Source organism: Macaca mulatta, chromosome 8 (assembly GCF_049350105.2).
Source record: "Macaca mulatta isolate MMU2019108-1 chromosome 8, T2T-MMU8v2.0, whole genome shotgun sequence".
Taxonomy (NCBI): Eukaryota; Metazoa; Chordata; class Mammalia; order Primates; family Cercopithecidae; genus Macaca; species Macaca mulatta.
Window position 1 is genome coordinate 155,509,184 of NC_133413.1, and position 18,037 is coordinate 155,527,220.

Consider the following 18,037-nt stretch of genomic DNA (forward strand, 5'->3'; position numbering starts at 1 on the left):
GTTAAGTGAAATAAGTCAGGCACAGAAAGACAAATGTCACATGTTCTCACTTATTTGTGGGTGCTAAAATTTGAAACAATTGACGTCATGGAGAGTATAAGGATGTTCACCACAGGCTGGGAAGGGTAGTGGGGGAACAGGGAGTTAGTGGGGATGCGAAATGGGTACAAAAAATTGTTAGAAAGAATGAATAAGACAGTATCTGATAGCACAACAGGGTGATTATAGTCAAAAATAATTTAATTATACATTTTATAAAAACTAAAATAGTATAATTGGATTGTTTATAACATAAGCTATAAATGCTTGAGGGGATGGATACCCCATTTTTTATTATGTATTACTCATTGAATACCTGTATCAAAGTATGTCATGTACCCCCACAAATATATACACCAACTGTGTACCCACAAAAATAAATTAACAATTAAAATTAAAATTAAAACCAAAGGGAGGAGAGTATAATGAGGCATGTGTGACCCATGGCTTGAACTAGCTTTTCAGGTTAACTTTGGAATGTCCTTATCCAAGAAGAGGGGTCTATTTAGTCAATAGGGGCTTAGAAATTAATTTTTAGTTTATAAGTGGAAAAAGGAAGGATTTTAAATCCTGAGCCATAGCTCTCAGTCAATCAATCCCTACAGGGAACCCTGTTCTTTACTCTGGAGATAAACACTAGTTTTCTTTTCCACGGAATAATACCACATTTCAAAATGAAGGGAAACATCTGGAAACTAAGAGGTACAGCCTTATTAAGTTTGATTTGGTTTCCATTGTAATTAATTGAATCATGTGTGTTCCAGTGTCTGTCTTCAGTCTTCTCCTACTTTAGGCCCATGATTTAAATTTGCTCAGCTCCCTGCTCAACAGCAGGAAATCAGTTAGAATTATTTAAAAACCTCATTGTGGCTGGGAGCAGTGACTCATGCCTGTAATTCCAGCAATTTGGGAGGCCAAGGTGGGCAGATTGCTTGTTGTCAGGGGTTTGAGACCAGCCTGGCCAACAGAGTGAAACCCCATCTCCACTAAAGACACAAAAATTAGCTGGGTGTGGTAATTCATGCCTGTAATCCCAGCTACTTGCGAGGCTGAGGCAGAAGAATCTGTTGAACCTGGAAGGCAGAGGTTTTGGTGAGCCAAGATGGTGTACTGCACTCTAGCCTGAGCAGCAGAGCAAGACTCTGTCTCAAAATAATAAATAAATAAATAAATAAATATCTCATTGTGTTTCAAACAAAATTTCTTCTGCATATCCACTGTATCAACTTGCATATTAACTATAACCATTTTGTTTATATCCAATCCTGAGAAATCTTTGAGGACTAATTTCACTCTTTTCTGCCATTTTGGTAAACATACCAAATGCCATCAAACAAAATGCACAAAATTCCTGAGAAATACATTTTATCCTTGAGGAGTAGACTTGCCGTGTTAGAGGAACTCATGGCTACCAAGCTTCTAGTTTAATAAACATGACTAGAATACTCTATCTTAATATGAGTAGCTAGTACTCACAAGGCATCTAGAAAGTTAATACTTATGGTCTGAAAATAGCCACATTTTTTAGCTGGCCACAAATTACAATTGCAGAATATTTATGGCCATACAAGACATCTTCCACCAAGCCTGAAAAATGTATAAATGTCCTAGGACTGCAGCATTTTTTCTTTTTTCTTTTTTTTTTTTTTGAGACGGAGTCTCCCTCTGTCGCCCAGGCTAGAGTGCAGTGGCCGGGTCTCAGCTCACTGCAAGCTCCGCCTCCCGGGTTCACGCCATTCTCCTGCCTCAGCCTCTGGAGTAGCTGGGACTACAGGCGCCCGCCACCTCACCCGGCTAGTTTTTTTTTTTTTTTTTTGTATTTTTAGTAGAGACGGGGTTTCACCATGTTAGCCAGGATGGTCTCGATCTCCTGACCTTGTGATCCGCCCGTCTCGGCCTCCCAAAGTGCTGGGATTACAGGCTTGAGCCACCGCGCCCGGCAGCATTTTTTCTTAAAGATAATATTAGTGAGCTAGCTTAGGTCAACGGGTTAATGGCCATTGTTAAAACCAATAGCCCCGACTTCAGTGAGTACATCTGCACCTTCCAAGTTTAATTATAGCTCTTTCTCTTTATAGTTACTTATAAGTGGAGACACTAACAAAAGACAATGCATTCCTGCTCTTGTTTTCTGAGGATGTCCAACTCTGTAATGGAGTAATTTCTGATAAAATTGCTTCCTTCGCTGTGTTCTCTGACTCACCTCAAATTTTTTCCTGCACAAAATCTAAGAGTCCCACTTTGTGGTCTGTATCAGGACCCTTTTTTCCAGGAACATCTTTCAGCAACACCATGAAGGGACACCAAGACAAGACCTCCACTCCAAGGAAAACAAGCCACACAGAATCAATTGGTTGGCAAGTGGGTCATCTTTTAGAGTCGTGAAGCCATTCAGGTGGGCAAGAACGATTATCCACTATTACTTAATGAGAGGCCCTAGGGTATAATATTAGGGTGACTCAGCCCAAAGTTAGAGACTTGGGGGTGTCATACTCAGATTAGAAGCCAAGTTCACAAGATTAGAGGCCCTGGGGTATATTGAAAAGAGTGGATTTGGCTAAAGAAGATGTTTGCCAAGTTCTCTTTTTGGACTGTCCACCTTGTGCTCTCTGTCCCTCATCTGAGTGCTCTGCATCTTGTTGTCACCTTTCTGCTCACCAATTCTGTTTTGTAGTAGCCTGGAGGCTGCCCCAGGAAAGAGGCCCCAAACAGTTTAGCTTTTAGTTTCCTCAGTGATCCTCTGACTTTTAGCTGATTGCTTATTTAATTTGCCACTTGTCCAAGTGACACTGAAAACAAGAAATGTCTTGGAACCTAGTATTTTTGTACCTTAGTTATCAGAAAAGATCAGCATTAACCTCTCCATCATTATGACTAGAAGTTGAAATGTGGTATTTAACAGCCCTACATGATAGGATCAGATCTGCCTGTTTAGTGACAGCCTCTTTTATGACAACCCCCTGTAAACAGCCTCAAGATGGAGAATATGAGACTTTTTCTTAATAGTTTTCTCTCATTTCTTAACCATAAGGTCATCTTTGATGATCTGGTATAAGGCAGCTGGACTCTACTTTCTAAACCCAGCATGTCACTTTTTTCCTGAAAGAGTTTTGTCATAGCAGTGTGAAAATGGACTAATACATTACAACATACAAGTTACAGCCTTCCCATTCCCCCCCCTTTTTTGCAGCTTAATTTGTTTTATAGAAGAGAAACTAAGAAACTAAATGGGAGAAAATACTTTACATACAGGCTTCTCTGATACTTGGTCAAGATAAAAAGTTAAAATGGGCTTCTATATGTTTGATGGAGGAAAAGACAAAATAGGGATGGCACATAATTGATTACCCTTCTAATGCAAGTGCCTCTTAATATTAGGCTTTTCTTAGCTGAGGCTGAACTCTCCCCTGCCAGTCTGAGTACCCCATAAGAACACAGACTCCTTCCAGTTTTGGTGAGGTGTGCAACATGTTATTAATTTCTTCTAGTTTTCCAGAGTTATCTAGTGTCCGGGCATCATCTTCTCCCTGCCCTTCAAGTCCTGTCTTACATACATACCCCACTCTCAAAACACCTGAGCTTCACCAGAACAACATGCAGTGGAGCCTCTTATCAGCTGGCAAAGTTGAATGTTTGCCCTCTCTGGGAAGTGACAGATGATAATAGGGACACTATATAGGTATACGGACCCTTTTCTGTGTCTGAGTTAGCCATATGCAAGGAAAAACTAAAACAGCTTTCAGAGGTTCCAGGAAAATTTGTAGACAAATTTGAGAGGCTAATCTTGATGTATGATCTGACCAGGCAAGATTTGCATATATTTATGCTCACCTGCTGCATGGTAGAAAAGCAGTGTATTATGGGAGTGGCTAGAGCACAAGCTAACAGGGTGGCAGCCTGCAACCAGGGACCTGACACCTATCAAGTAGGAGGCACAGCAGTGCCTGACTAGGACCCAAAAGAGAACTAGAATCTAGAAAAGAGATTCTAATCTAGAATTAGGAAGAAAGTGGGATATATAGAGAAAAAATTATGATAATTTGACTCCTTGAAGGAATCAAAAAAAGTGTGATAAAGCTTTTTGATTTTTACAAAGTCTGGAAAATTACTCAGGGAAAAGATGAAAACCTAGCCTTATTACAAGTATGGATAATTTAGACTTTGAGGGAATACACTAACACTGACCCTGACTCCAAGAAGGGACAGGCATTGCTAGGAGTTTATTTTATAGCCCAGTCTGCTTCTGATATCTGCAGGAAGCTGCCAAAAGCAGCTTTAGCCTTCCAGACTCCTGTGGATCAGATTTTAGACTTGGATTCTGCAGTTTTCCATCACAGGAATAGGGCAGAGAAAACATAAAATAAAGCAAATCTCCCAAGAGGCCCAGCTTCTAGCTGAAGCCTGTGCTCTCCACCATTTCAGAGGCAGCCCCTTAACCCCTGGCCCTCGCAGAGGAAGTGAGAAGGTAAAAGTCCCAATCCGTGCCTCTGGGCCACTGTGCCTTGGATATCAACCAATGTGCCTTCTGTAAGAAGGTCGGCCACTGCTGCAGGAAATGCACTGTGCTTCCAAGGGAGTCATCATCAGAGCCCAGCAGACTCAAAAGTGGTAGGGCCTGATACTTCCTACCTCCGCTCCCACTGGACTATTGGCTATCGAGAGATGGAGGAGCCTCAGGTGACTCTTGAAGTGGCAGGTAGGAGCATTAACTTCTTATTAGGTGTGGGAGCAGATGACTCTGTCCTGATTCAATACAAGGGGCTCCTGTCTTCTCATGATGGCCAAGCCCCAAAACACTGCTTTTTGCATCTTCTAAGTTGCCTTCCAGGGGCTCTCGGTTTCTCATCTGCCTTTTTAGTACTGTCTGAATACCTGACCTCTTACTGGGGAGAGGTTTATTAACTCAGACCAAGTGATGGTCACCCTCACAGATCATAAAGCATAGAAAATGTTACTTTTGATCCTGACCCCTCAGGGGAAAAAAAAGTTAAGAATGAGCTGTCACATTTACCACCTGAGGTGTTGTCTCAAGTAAATCTTGAGGTTTGGGCCACGCAGGCTCTGGGAAACGCACTAAACCCCTCCCCCATTCAAATCCAACTTGAGCCTCGTGCTCCTCGCCCTCGAGGATTTTTTATGTCTCAAAAATAAATAAACCATTAGATCCCATGAGGCTTATTCACTGCCACAAGAACAGCATGGGAAAGACCCATCCCCTGATTCAATTACCTCCCACTGGGTCCCTCCCACGATATATGGGAATGATGGGAGCTACAATTCAAGATAAGATTTGACTGTGGACACAGCCAAAGCACATCACAGGTTATGAAACAAATTTATTTAGGAGGCCAGACTTAAGAGAGATGAATCCCTTGACCATCCCAAGGAAGAGTGGTTAACAGAGGCAAGTTGTTTTATGCATCAGGAAAACAGAAGGGCTAGATATGCTATTATTAGTCAGCACAAGAGAATCGAGGCACAAGCCTTGCTGGCCTCTACCTCAGCTCAAAAAGCTGAGTTAATTGAGCTTACTAGGCCCCTGCAGTTGTGAAAGGATTTGAAAGTTAAATACTTTACTTTTAATTCCTTGACAATACATTTTAGGGCAAGAAGCATGAGGGGAAATTCAACCCCTTATTGCCAAATTCTTGCCTATGAGTTACCAAGGTCGTGAGAGTCTCCTTACAATACTCCCACATCACCAGATGAAAAGCCTAATGGTATGAGTTACTAAGGCCATGAGAGTCTCCTTACAATACTTGCATGTCACCAGATGAAAAGCCTAATGGCATGAGTTACAATACTCACACATTACCAGCTTCCACATTCTTGCAGTGTGAATTACTAAGGCCGTGAGAGTCTCCTTACAATACTCACATGTCACCAGATGAAAAGCCTAATGGCAAGTACAGATTTGTCAGAAACCTTAGAGCATTAATAAATGCAGTTTTCTCCATACACCTCATTGTCCCCAATACTTACCAGGTCCCAGGGGATGCAAGCTGGTTTACACTCTTAAGTCTGAAAGACACATTTTTCTGTCTCTCAATGCATCCAGATTCATAATATGTTTGCCTTTGAATGACTCATCCAGATACACATTCAGCCTAAAAACTAACCTGAACAGTCATCTCTGGAGGGTTCTGGGATAGTCCCCACTTATTTGAAAATGCTCTAGCTAAGGACTTAAGAAATCTACAGTTGGAAAGAGACACAATTATTAATATGTAGGTGACTTGCTCATTGCTAGCCCAACTAAATAAGACTCACATTATAGTACTGTTAAGTTGGTAAATTTCCTGGGAACTTGCAGATACAGGGTATCACCATACAGGGCTCAGATTTTGACTCAAAGACTTAAATATTTGGAATCTATCTTAACCTCTAGAACTGATCAACGTCCCTAGAAGATAAAAAAAGCTATTTTAGTCATCCAAGGATCCCAGTCCAACAAATGACTGTGGGCTTTTTTAGGAAATGTCTGGGTACTGCTGCTTATGGGTGCCCAGATTTGGACATGTAGCCAAGCCTTTATATGATACACTAAAGGGAAAGATTTATAGCTCCTAGAATGTAATTAGAACTGCAAACAAACCTTCAATACTCTCAAGGAGAAATTGGGCTCTGCTGCAGCTGCGGGAGTCCCCAGGTTGGATGAACCATTTTTTATCTATGTGGCCAAAAAGCAAGTCATAGGCCTTGGGTAATCTTGTCCCAAAACTGGGGGACATTCCAAGGCCAGTAGCCTAATTTTCTAAGCAGATAGACCAGGTGGCCTCAGGGTGGCCTTGATGTCTTAGAGCTATTGCTGCGGCCACTTTTCTAGTAGGCAAAGCTAATAAACTAACATTAGAATAGCACCTACAGGTTTTTGACCCCACAACAAGGGATGGTGGTCCTGGAAGCTAACGGGCACCAGTGGATAATAGGAGAATATTTATGAAAGTATCAGGCCTTATTGCTAGACACTCCAGACACAACCCTTAAAGCCTACCAAACCATAAATGCAGCTACTTATCTGCCAGAGTCCACAGGTGCTCCCAGTGTTTCTGGCATACAGGTTGTATTATTCTGTTCTCATGCTGCTAATAAAGACATATCTGAGGCTGGGTAGTTTATAAAGAAAAGAGGTTTAGTTGACTCACAGTTGCACATGGTCAGGGAGGCCTCACACTCATGGCAGAAGGCAAATGAGGAGCAAAGTCACATCTCTTACACAGCAGCAGGGAAAAGAGCTTGTGTAGGGTAACTCTCCTTTATAAAATCATCAGCTGTAATCCCAGCACTTTGGGAGGCCAAGGCAGTGGATGACCTGAGGTGAGGAGATTGAGGCCAGCCTGGCCAACATGGTGAAACCCTGTCTATATGAAAAGTACAAAAATTAGACAGCCATGATGGTGGGTGCCTATAATCCCAGCTACTTGGGAGGCTGAGACAGGAGAATCGCTTGAACCCAGGAGTCAGAGGTTGCAGTCAGCTGAGATCATGCTACTGCACTCCAGCCTGAGTAATGGAGCAAGACTATGTCTCAAAAATAAATAAATAAATAAACCATCTGATCTCACGAGGCTTATTTACTGTCACAAGAACAGCATGGGAAAGACCCATCCCCTGATTCGATTTCCTCCCACTGGGTCCCTCCAACGATATATGGGAATTATGGGAGCTACAATTCAAGATAAGATTCGACTGTGGACACAGCCAAAGCATGTCACAGGTTATGAAACAAATTTATTCTAGCAGGCCAGACTTAAGAGAGATGAATCCCTTGATCATCCCAAGGAAGAGTGGTTAACAGATGCAAGTTGTTTTATGCATCGGGAAAACAGGTGGGCTAGATATGCTGTTATTTGTCAGCACAAGAGAGTCAAGGCACAAGCCTTGCTGGCCTCTACCTCAGCTCAAAAATCTGAGTTAATTGAGCTTACCAGGCCCCTGCAGTTGGGAAAGGATTTAAAAGTTAACATTTACACTGATTCCAAGTATGATTTTTTAGTGCTTCATGCTTATGCTGCAGTTTGGAATGGGTAGGGACTCCTGACCCCCAAGGGCTTTTCCATACAACATCATTCAGATTTTGAGCTTGTTAGAATGCTGCTTTGCTGCCAAAAAGTGACTATAATTAATTGCAGAGGACATCAAAAGATAGACTGACCATGTAAAAGGAAATGCCCTTGTAGATGCCACAGCCAAGGCCCCTGCACTGAAAGGGCCAATGAAGCTTATGGGCGTGCTGGTCAGCATGCATAGAACTGGGCCAGAATACTCTGAAGAAGAACAAAAATGGGCCAGGGATTGCATTTCAGTCCAGGGCCCCTCTGGCTGACTGAAGGATGGTAATAAATTACTAATGCCAAGTATCAGTCACAGGAATATAATTCAGCACTTTCATGATTCTTTTCACCCTAGAAGAGATTATTTGTTTCTGTTAATGTCTCATTTGTTTATAGGGGTAAATCTTTTCAAGACACTAAAACAGGTGTCTCAGCACTGAGAGCTGTGCCTGACATGACCCAAACAGCAAGCAATTTTCTACTTCTCCAGTTAAACCTGTTCAAAATGAGGAACCTATCCAGGTGAGAACTGGCAACTCTAATTTACTCAGCTGCCTTTCTGCAGGAGATTCAAATATTTGCTAATGCTCACTGATACCTTCACTGGTTAGATCGAGGCATTCCCACCCCATCTGAAAAATGTTTACCAGAAGAAATAACTCCTCAGTTTCGGAAATCTAAAAACCTGCAAAGCGACAAGGGCCCATCTTTCACAGCAGGTGTATCCCAACACCTATCCTCAGCTTGAAGAATCCAATATGACCTTCACTCTGCGTGGAGACCGTGGTCCTCTGGAAAGGTGAAAGGGCTGATCCTACTCTAAAGAAGACTCTAGCTAAATCAGAGGCCTATCTCTAACACCCATAGCTTACTGCAGGTTTGAACTGCTCCAAAGTAAAGCTTATAATGAAGTCCTGTTGAGTTAACATACGGAAGGCCTTTCCTAACCACAGATCTCCTAATAGAGGAAAGGACTCATCAATTACAAAAATATGTCATAAATCTAGGGCAGGTGCAAGGCACTCTGTGAGTATGGAAACAAGAGTCTCCCCCTCCCACATGGGAGGAAAATTCAGTTTCAGGTCAGCTAGGGATTTAGTCTTAGTAAAGACATGGGAGGAAGTTCTCCAGCTGACCAGCTTTCCCCAACGTGGAAAGGACCACAGCAGGGACACCTGAGCTCCCCAACAGACGTTCAACGCCAAGGGACTCACAGGTGGGTACACCTGTGTGGAAGTAAAGCTGCTGCTTATTCTGGGAGCCTAATCTGAGGCTGGGGGAGGTGGGCGCGGGGCTATTTCAGCGTTGGCGGAGGGCGGGCTGGGTCACTGCGCGTCTGCTCCTCCTCCTCGGGTCTCTCCTGCCGCCCTGATCCCGCCTTAGCCATGAGGGAGATCGTGCTCACGCAGGCCGGGCAGTGCGGGAACCAGATCGGCGCCAAGGTTGGCAGCGGGGCCTCTGAGGGCCCAGCTCGGGCCTGCGGGTGGCCAGGGAAGGTGTTGGCAGTGGCGGGGGCGGGTCCCTGCCGGGGACGCGGTGGGACTGGGCGGCTGGCGAGGCGGCCGGGGTGGACCCAGGGACACGGTGGCCTAGGGATGGGGGTGCGGAGGGTGGGGGTGGGAGAGGGCCTGGCGCCCCCGTGACTGGCCCTGGCCTGTCCGGCCCCTCCCGTCTCGCAGTTCTGGGAGGTGATCTCTGATGAACACGCCATCGACTCCGCGGGCACCTACCACGGGGACAGCCGCCTGCAGCTGGAGCGCATCGACGTGTACTACAACGAGGCCTGCGGTGAGACCCCGACCTTCCCCACCGCCCTCCTGGGAACGCGGCCCTCCCCTCGCTCATGCCCTCCCGCCCCTCTCAGGTGGCAGGTACGTGCCCCGCGCTGTGCTGGTGGATCTGGAGCCGGGCACCATGGACTCTGTGCGCTCGGGGCCCTTCGGGCAGATCTTCAGGCCGGACAGCTTCATCTTCGGTGAGCTGTGGGTGAGGACTGGGGTGCGGCTTCTTAGCCAGGGCCGCTCAAAATCTAGGAGTGCCCCAAGGTCATGGCCGTGGGAACCGTGGATCCAGGGCCCCTGAACACCCTCCTATCCTCCCAGTCGCTCCATCTGCCTCCTAAACGGGCTTTGGGAGGAAGGCCCAGGTGTCTCCTCAAGGTGAAGAGCTACTGATGTCAACTCCCTGCAGGGAGCTGAGCTGGGGCCGTGGCTACTGCCTTCCCTGAAAATGGGCAGGAGCCACCTGCAGGGAGGTCTGTCAGCCTGTCTCAGGTTTGACTCCTGACTTAATTTCTAACAGGGGAGGCTGCTGTCCTGTAACTCTGGGGGAGGGGTTTCATTTGCTCACCTGTAGGGAGAACGCTGCGCTCACCTCACATGACACTTGGCCCTTTTTGCATTATGGTGACCACTGATGACCGTATACCTGGCCATCGAGTGACTGGCTGTACTGTCTTACAGGTCAGTGTGGGGCCGGAAACAACTGGGCCAAGGGGCACTACACAGAAGGCGCGGAGCTGATGGAGTCAGTGATGGACGTTGTCAGAAAGGAGGCTGAGAGCTGTGACTGCCTGCAGGGTTTCCAGCTGACCCACTCCCTGGGTGGTGGGACGGGGTCTGGGATGGGTACCCTTCTGCTCAGTAAGATCCGGGAGGAGTACCCAGACAGGATCATAAACACATTCAGCATCCTGCCCTCGCCCAGGGTGTCAGACACGGTGGTGGAGCCCTACAACGCCACCCTCTCGGTCCACCAGCTCATAGAAAATGCAGACGAGACCTTCTGTATAGACAACGAAGCGTTATACGACATCTGTTCCAGGACCCTGAAACTGCCCACGCCCACCTACGGTGACCTGAACCACCTGGTGTCTGCCACCATGAGCGGGGTCACCACGTGCCTGCGCTTCCCAGGCCAGCTGAATGCTGACCTGCGGAAGCTGGCCGTGAACATGGTCCCGTTTCCCCGGCTGCATTTCTTCATGCCCGGCTTTGCCCCACTGACCAGCCGGGGCAGCCAGCAGTACCGGGCCCTGACGGTCGCTGAGCTTACGCAGCAGATGTTTGATGCTAGGAATATGATGGCAGCTTGTGACCCCCGTCATGGCCGCTACCTAACGGCGGCTGCCATTTTCAGGGGTCGCATGCCCATGAGGGAGGTGGATGAACAAATGTTCAACATTCAAAATAAGAACAGCAGCTACTTCGCTGACTGGCTCCCCCACAATGTCAAAACAGCCGTCTGTGACATCCCACCCCGGGGGCTAAAAATGTCAGCCACCTTCATTGGGAACAACACGGCCATCCAGGAGCTCTTCAAGCGTGTCTCAGAGCAGTTTACAGCAATGTTCCGGCGCAAGGCCTTCCTCCATTGGTATACCGGCGAGGGGATGGATGAGATGGAATTTACGGAGGCGGAGAGCAACATGAACGACCTGGTTTCTGAGTATCAACAGTATCAGGATGCCACAGCCGAGGAGGAGGAGTTTGAGGAATATGCTGAGGAGGAAGAGGAGGAGGCCTAGAACTTTCCCTTTCTAGGTAAAGGGGGGAAGCAGTGTGGATTCTTTACTGTGTTCTGACTGCCATGTGTCACTACACACTTGTTCGTGTCTTCACCTCTCCTCCTGCATTGTAAAGCATTTTTATAGTATACGATTTTGCCTAATAAAGTATCCTCATAACATCTGGCTTCACCTCCAACTTCTATCTGTGGGCCCCCCTCCGGCTACGGCTGCCAGATTTGCATGGTTGTCCTGCAAGGCCGAAGCTGTCTGGGTTTGTCCTGTGCCCAGGAACAAGCATTCCAGTGGCTCCAGGAGGGGTGGGCAGGGGCTGTGGACATGGCAGGCAGGCTTCACATGAACCTGGGGATGCCCTGGGCCTTGGGCGGCCACGTGGTGGAAAACCTGTTCTGAAGGCAAGCCTTGGCTTATCCCATGTTCCAGACTTCTAGGGGACCAGCTGGCTCTCTGTTTCTGGAACCCTAAAAGTGGTCAGTGACCCTGGTGGGCAATGTCCCCAAAGTCCCATCTCACGGTAGGAATGTGGTCAGACAGCTGGCTCTGAACCAGCAATGAAGGGTGGGCAAGTAGGACCCCAGCCACTCCATCACCATGACGGCCTGGGTGTGTTTGTGTGGCCTCATTCTCTTGAGGTGGGCATGGGCTATCTGGCAGGGACTAGTGGGCGGGAATCAAGCCCAGTGTATACTCACACGCACTGACCCCTATGTAGAAGGAGATTAGGTCCTGGGGGCCATAGATGGCGGTTGCTGGGCCTGTGCTTGGGGCAGTCTCTCCAGAGGCACAGATGGGGTTTCTGAACAGGATCTGGGGAGACGGGCAGGTGGTCACAATGCTGCTTCCTCCCCCAACTGGCAGCCAGTGAGAAAAACGCCCGAGTGGAGGTCTGACCTGCCCCAGTCTGGAGGCCTGATGCTCTCTGGAAAGGTGGCTAATGCGTACTGTGTCTCCCTGTCCCCCACTCCAAAACTTCAGGGCAAAAATAACCCAAGATTGTCAGGATGAGACTGACAGTGGCACCTTTGGGAATAGGCCCTTTAGCCTGGCAGAGTCTCCTCCCCAGGCTTCTTAGGGAGCCCGGACTTCAAAGCCTGCTTTGGGGAAGCTGTCACATAAGAGATGTGTGTGTGAGCTGGGTGCCGGGCAGCATGCACGGTGGTTTTCTACCTGGCTCTTGTAGAACTTGTCCACGGCCTGTGTGATGGTCTCTTGGTAATTCCCACCCGCACCCCCACCCCCATCACACAGATAAGATGAAGCCAGCATAGCCTGGGGGTGGGCAGATGTACAGGTTCTACCCCAGATCCCCTGGGCATACCCACCTGCCTCTGACATGTCAGGGAAACAGGTGAGACCCCTTTTTGTTCTCTGAATGTTGGCAATGGTCTATTGCAGCCAAATGGGAACAGGCAGGCAGGAGAGTGCCTCATCTCGAAAGAAATGGCTCCTGGAAGCAGCTGGGAGGGGGCAGATGTCCCCCATACTCCCCCTCAACCTGTTCTTGGAGCAGGAAAAGGAGCCTCTGTGACAGCCCTGCTCAGTGGCTCTCACTGTCTGAGGGGTGTCCTTGCCCAACCCAGGTGTGCACCCATCTGAGATGGCCTTGCATGGACCTGGTTGGGAAGGTTCAGTTGCAACAACCACTGGAACCTGCCTACACCTAGTGTCTCCACTCATGCTTGGGGCTAGATGTTCCTCCCTCCTGTAGTGGTACAGCCAGAGTGGCAGAGGGGGCAAGTCACTGCTGCAGTTCCCACGTGGGTCTGAGTGGGAGTCAGCCTGGGTGTACATGTATTTCCCAATTACCTGGTTCCATCTGGGGGCTTCATAGACAGGAGTAGTGCTTTTCCAGGCCTCTTTTCCATATGCCAGCTATAGGCCCAGGTTTCCCAAGTTTCTGGAGCCCCTCTTCCAGCCTGGCAAGCATGGTGTGTTGTAGGGGAAGGACATCAAGCCTACAGGCAGCAGAACCTGTCTGGGTATGTTCTCTACCCCTGGAGGCCCCTGGTTGTTTACCTCTTTGGGTGAGAGTCGACTTAGGATCTCAACATTCTTGAAGGACTTCAGAACTGTACAGACAGCGGCTCAGGAGGCAGCAGGGGCTGGGACTGGCAGCTAACCAGTGTAGTGGGGGTTGTAGGGCTCAGCTTGGTCTTGCAGGGAATTCAGGGAGGCTTGGATTTGCTGAAGCTATAGATAAGCTTGGGCTTGGATATGGAAACAGCATAGAGCAGGGGCCGTTCAGCACACTGGGCTCTGAGTAGTTGCACCCTCGTGCACCCACAGGTGTTCCCCACCTGGAGCACAGCTGTGGATAGAAGCTGGAAAAGCTGTGGAGGGAAGAGGAGGTGGAGGGAGTCTCGGGGCAGCCCCAGCAGCCAGGCAGGGCCTCTGCAAGTGAGACGCAGATCTAGCCTGTTGGCCACTTAGCAGAGCTGCTCGGCCAGCTGCAAACCACCTGACCTCTGTTCACCAGTAAATGGGGGTTGCAGAAGCACTTTCCTTCTGGGACTTCTGAAGCTCGAAGAGGCAGCACACACCATGTGCTGAGAAAGCGCTGAACCCAGGCAAGCTTCTCCAAGATTAGCATCCAACCTGTACAGGACACCATCAAATCTCCCCATCCCTCATTCCAACCGAAGAAACCAACCTGTACAGGACACCATCAAATCCCCCCATCCCTCCTTCCAACCGAAGAAACCAACCTGTACAGGACACCATCAAATCCCCCCATCCCTCATTCCAACCAAAGAAACCAACCTGTACAGGACACCATCGAATCCCCCCATCCCTCGTTCCAACCGAAGAAACCAACCTGTACAGGACACCATTGAATCTCCCCATCCCTCGTTCCAGCCGAAGAAATCAACCTGTACAGGACACCATCGAATCTCCCCATCCCTCATTCCAACTGAAGAAAAGGGAGTCTCTGTCCTAGGGGAGCGAGCACAGGCCTATCTATGCAGTGGGCATGTGGCCTAGGTCAGGGGAAGGCCCTTGGATACATGCTGGTTTCACCAGCCGTCTGTGGGTTGGGTTTGGTCTGTACCCCTGTACCCCAGGAGGCCAGTAGCCCCCTGCATGGGACAGGACTGGGAGGTGGGTGGGAGGGCTGAGCTTTGAGGGAAGCCATTATTTGGCCTCATGGGAAGTGGTGCAGGTGGTTGTTGGTGGCTCAGTTTTGCAGGACCTGGGTGATCACCCAAGGAGTGAAAATTGCCTTTTTATGAGAAATTGCCAAAATTGATGCAAGCTCATCAGTTGAAAAGGTGAGTAATGCTGACAGGCGGCTTCACCTTCCCCTTCCCCACAAGTAACTGGTGTTCGGAGGTGGATTTGGTTCCTTCCCAGCCATTCCCCTTTGCATGTAGCTGTGTGCACGTACTTTTGTGTGTACACACACGTTCCCTGGAGGGGTTACTTTTATTTTTTTATTTGGGGGGATAGCTAGTGAGGCAGCCTGACACTTGCTTATCTTGTCTTTTAAGCATAGAGTCCTCTATGGAGTGGGCATTGGGGACTTACTAGCTGGCCTCTGCCAGCTATTTGGCTGCCCCAGTTTCCGCCCTTCACAGACATGCTGGCCACCTGATGTGACATTCAGTGGCCTTGTTTGCAGCTAGTATGATGAGACAAGTGGATCAGGTACGTTATAAAACTGAGAAAGCACACAACGTGCAGAGTGAAAGGAATAATGACCATGTGTGTACTGCTCTGCTACAGTCCATGTCACATGACTGAGATGACAAACATGTTTTCACATAGCATTTGGGCCCTGAGAAAGGGCATTTATGTTTTACTTTTGATTTATAACAGAGTTAGAATAAATACTACCAGGCTTTCTTTTCTGTTTTCCCCAACTCCCACTTTACCCCTCAAGTTTACCTACCTCAGAGAGAAAGCGGAGCTCGCCTGGTTAATGAGAGCCTGAAATGATTTCAGCCAGGTCACTGTGTAAAGGTCATACTGCTTCTGTCTCCTTGTGTGTCATTTGCTCAGCTCAAGTATTTTGTAGCTCCCTGTATACACTTAGCTGTGTTACCTTCCTAGCCTGCTTTCTTGGTTTGATACATGCCTGAGAGCATGTGGGAGCACTTAAGGTCTAGGGTCATGGGAGGACTGTTCTGCCACCCAGCTCATCTCTCCAGCTCCACCTGTATGCATGCCTTCCTCCGTCTGATTCCAGAGTAGGGGGTGGGAGGTCTCGCACTGACCTCAAATTTATGGACTTTTTCTACCTCTGCTTTCCCAGACAGCCTCTGCTGTGGGACTTATAAGGAAATTTGTGAAGTCAGTATCTACTTTCCTTGTGTGGGTGTTTTATAAATTAGATCCCTGGGGAATAAATGTTAGAGGTACTCCAAACCCCTAACCTATAAACATCTAAGCCTGACCCTTTTTTGGTGGTAAAATATATACAACATAAAACTTACCATTTTAACCATGTTTGAATGTACAGTTGAGTGGCATCCAGTATAATGTGTTGCACAACCATCTCCTTTATCCATATCTACAACTTCTTTATCATCCTAAACTGAAACACCATACCCATAAATAAGTCTTTGACAAGAAGATTGATGCATTTGACTCCATAAAAATTAAAACTTTATAGGCGAGAAAAATGTCTCAAAGTCAAAAGTCAGCAGACTGGGGAAATAGATCTCAACATACACGACAGACAAAAAGCTAATTTGGGTTATATATATATGTGTGTGTGTATATATATGTGTGTGTGTGTATATATATATATCCTAAATTATTAAAAGACCAACAACCAAATTGAAAATGGACAAGGGATGTAAAGAAACAGTTCAAAGAAACATGTAGATTTTTAAATATTTGCTAATTTTTTTACTGTGGTAAAATATGTATAACAGAAAATTTAAGTACATTAAGTACAAATACGTTGTTGTGCAACTATCACCACTATTCATTCCAAACCTGTCATCACCCCAAAGTGAAACTCTGTATCCATGGAACAATAGCTCCCCTTTCCCTTCCCCCCATCCCCTGGAAACCACATCCTACTCTCTGTGTCTATGAATTTAACTGCTCTAGGTACGCTATAAAAGTGGAAAACATAGAGTATTTGCATTTTTTGGTGTTAATCTTTTCAAGGTTTATGTTGTAGCATGTATTAGAATGCCTTTCCTTTTTAAGGCTGAATAATATATCATTGTGTGTATTGATCATATTTGCTCATCCATTCATCTGTACATGGACATTTGGGCTTTTTCTACCCTTTGGCTCTTGTGAATGCTGCTATAAACATGGGTGTGCAAATTCCCACTTTCAGTTTCTTGGCATATATACCCAGATGTGGAATTACTGGATCATATGGTGATTACTGTTTTCCACAGTGGCTGTGGCATCTTACTTTCCCCCAGCAGTGTGCAGGAGTCCTGACTTGTCCACATCCAGCATTTGCTGTTTTCTGGGGCTTTGTTGTTTTGGTTTGCTGGTGGTGGTTTTTTTGACGGCAGCTACACTTATATGTGTCAGTTGGTATTGCATTGTGGTTTGGATTTACATTTTTCTCATGATTAGTGATGCTGCACAGTTTATACTGTGCTTACTGGTCATTTATCTATCTTCTTTAAAGAAATGTGTATTTTAAAACCTTTGCTCATGTTTAAATTTGATTGTTTTGTTGTTGTTGCTGAGGTCTTTATAGCCTGGTTATTACTTATCAAATATATAATGTGTGAATATTTTCTTTCCCTCTGTGAATTTATTTTCAACCTGTTGATTGCATCTTCAGATACATAAAAGCTTTTCACTTTGATGAAGTTCTTTTCATGTATTTTTGTTGATGTTGTCTGTGCTTTCACTGTCATATCCAAGAAATTATTGCCAGATTCTACGTTATGAAACACTTTTCCTGTGTTTTCTTCTAAGGGTTTTATAGTTTTAGCTCTTACAATTAGATGTTCGGTCCATTTTAAATTAAGTTTTTTATATGGTATAAAATAAGGGTCCAGCTTTATTGGTTTCCATGTAAATATTCGTTTTTAACACCATTTAAAAATATACTGTCCTTTCCCCATTGAATAGTTTTGACTCCGTTGTTAAAAATCATGACCATATTTTTTGGTTCTTTTTTTCTATTGCATTGGTCTTTATGTCTGTCTCTATGCTGGTACAACATCGTTTTGGGCACTGAAGCATTACAGTAAGTTTGAAACCAGGAGGTGTTAGTCTTCTAACTTTGTTAGTTTTTAAGATTGATTTGGCTACTTGGGGTTTTTTGAGATTTCATCTGAATTTTAGAATAGGATTTTCTATTTTTTCAAATATTGGAATTTTTATAGTGATTTTATTGAATCTATAGGTGACTATAGATAACAATGGCATCTTGACAAGGTTTTGTCTTCCAATCCATAAACATATGATGTCTTTTCATTTATTTGTGTCATCT

General features: G+C 46.3%; 1 protein-coding gene across 9 annotated transcripts; it reads left to right on the plus strand.

Annotated features, from left to right (window-relative positions):
* Positions 1 to 8,797: 8,797 nt before the first annotated feature.
* Positions 8,798 to 11,780, plus strand: LOC722862 (tubulin beta-8 chain). Of its 9 annotated transcripts, none has more exons than XM_077944823.1 (5): positions 9,369 to 9,535; positions 9,773 to 9,881; positions 9,958 to 10,068; positions 10,556 to 10,684; positions 10,931 to 11,780. In XM_077944823.1, the coding sequence occupies exons 1-5, from the start codon at positions 9,479 to 9,481 to the stop codon at positions 11,617 to 11,619; spliced, it is 1,095 nt and encodes a 364-aa protein (XP_077800949.1). In that variant the 5' UTR covers positions 9,369 to 9,478; the 3' UTR covers positions 11,620 to 11,780. The 9 variants fall into 9 exon arrangements, with proteins under 9 accessions (XP_077800948.1, XP_028708993.2, XP_077800949.1 ...); XM_077944825.1 differs by having other exon boundaries at positions 10,556 to 10,647; positions 11,254 to 11,780; XM_077944817.1 differs by having other exon boundaries at positions 10,556 to 10,581; positions 10,654 to 11,780.
* The last annotated feature ends 6,257 nt before the right edge of the window (positions 11,781 to 18,037 follow it).

Coding starts and splice junctions, on each gene's coding strand:
- LOC722862 (XM_028853160.2), top strand. CDS start 9,479: ATGAGGGAGATCGTGCTCACGCAGGCCGGGCAGTGCGGGAACCAGATC. Junction 9,536..9,772: donor GGAACCAGATCGGCGCCAAG/GTTGGCAGCGGG, acceptor CCCGTCTCGCAG/TTCTGGGAGGTGATCTCTGA. Junction 10,069..10,555: donor GCCGGACAGCTTCATCTTCG/GTGAGCTGTGGG, acceptor ACTGTCTTACAG/GTCAGTGTGGGGCCGGAAAC.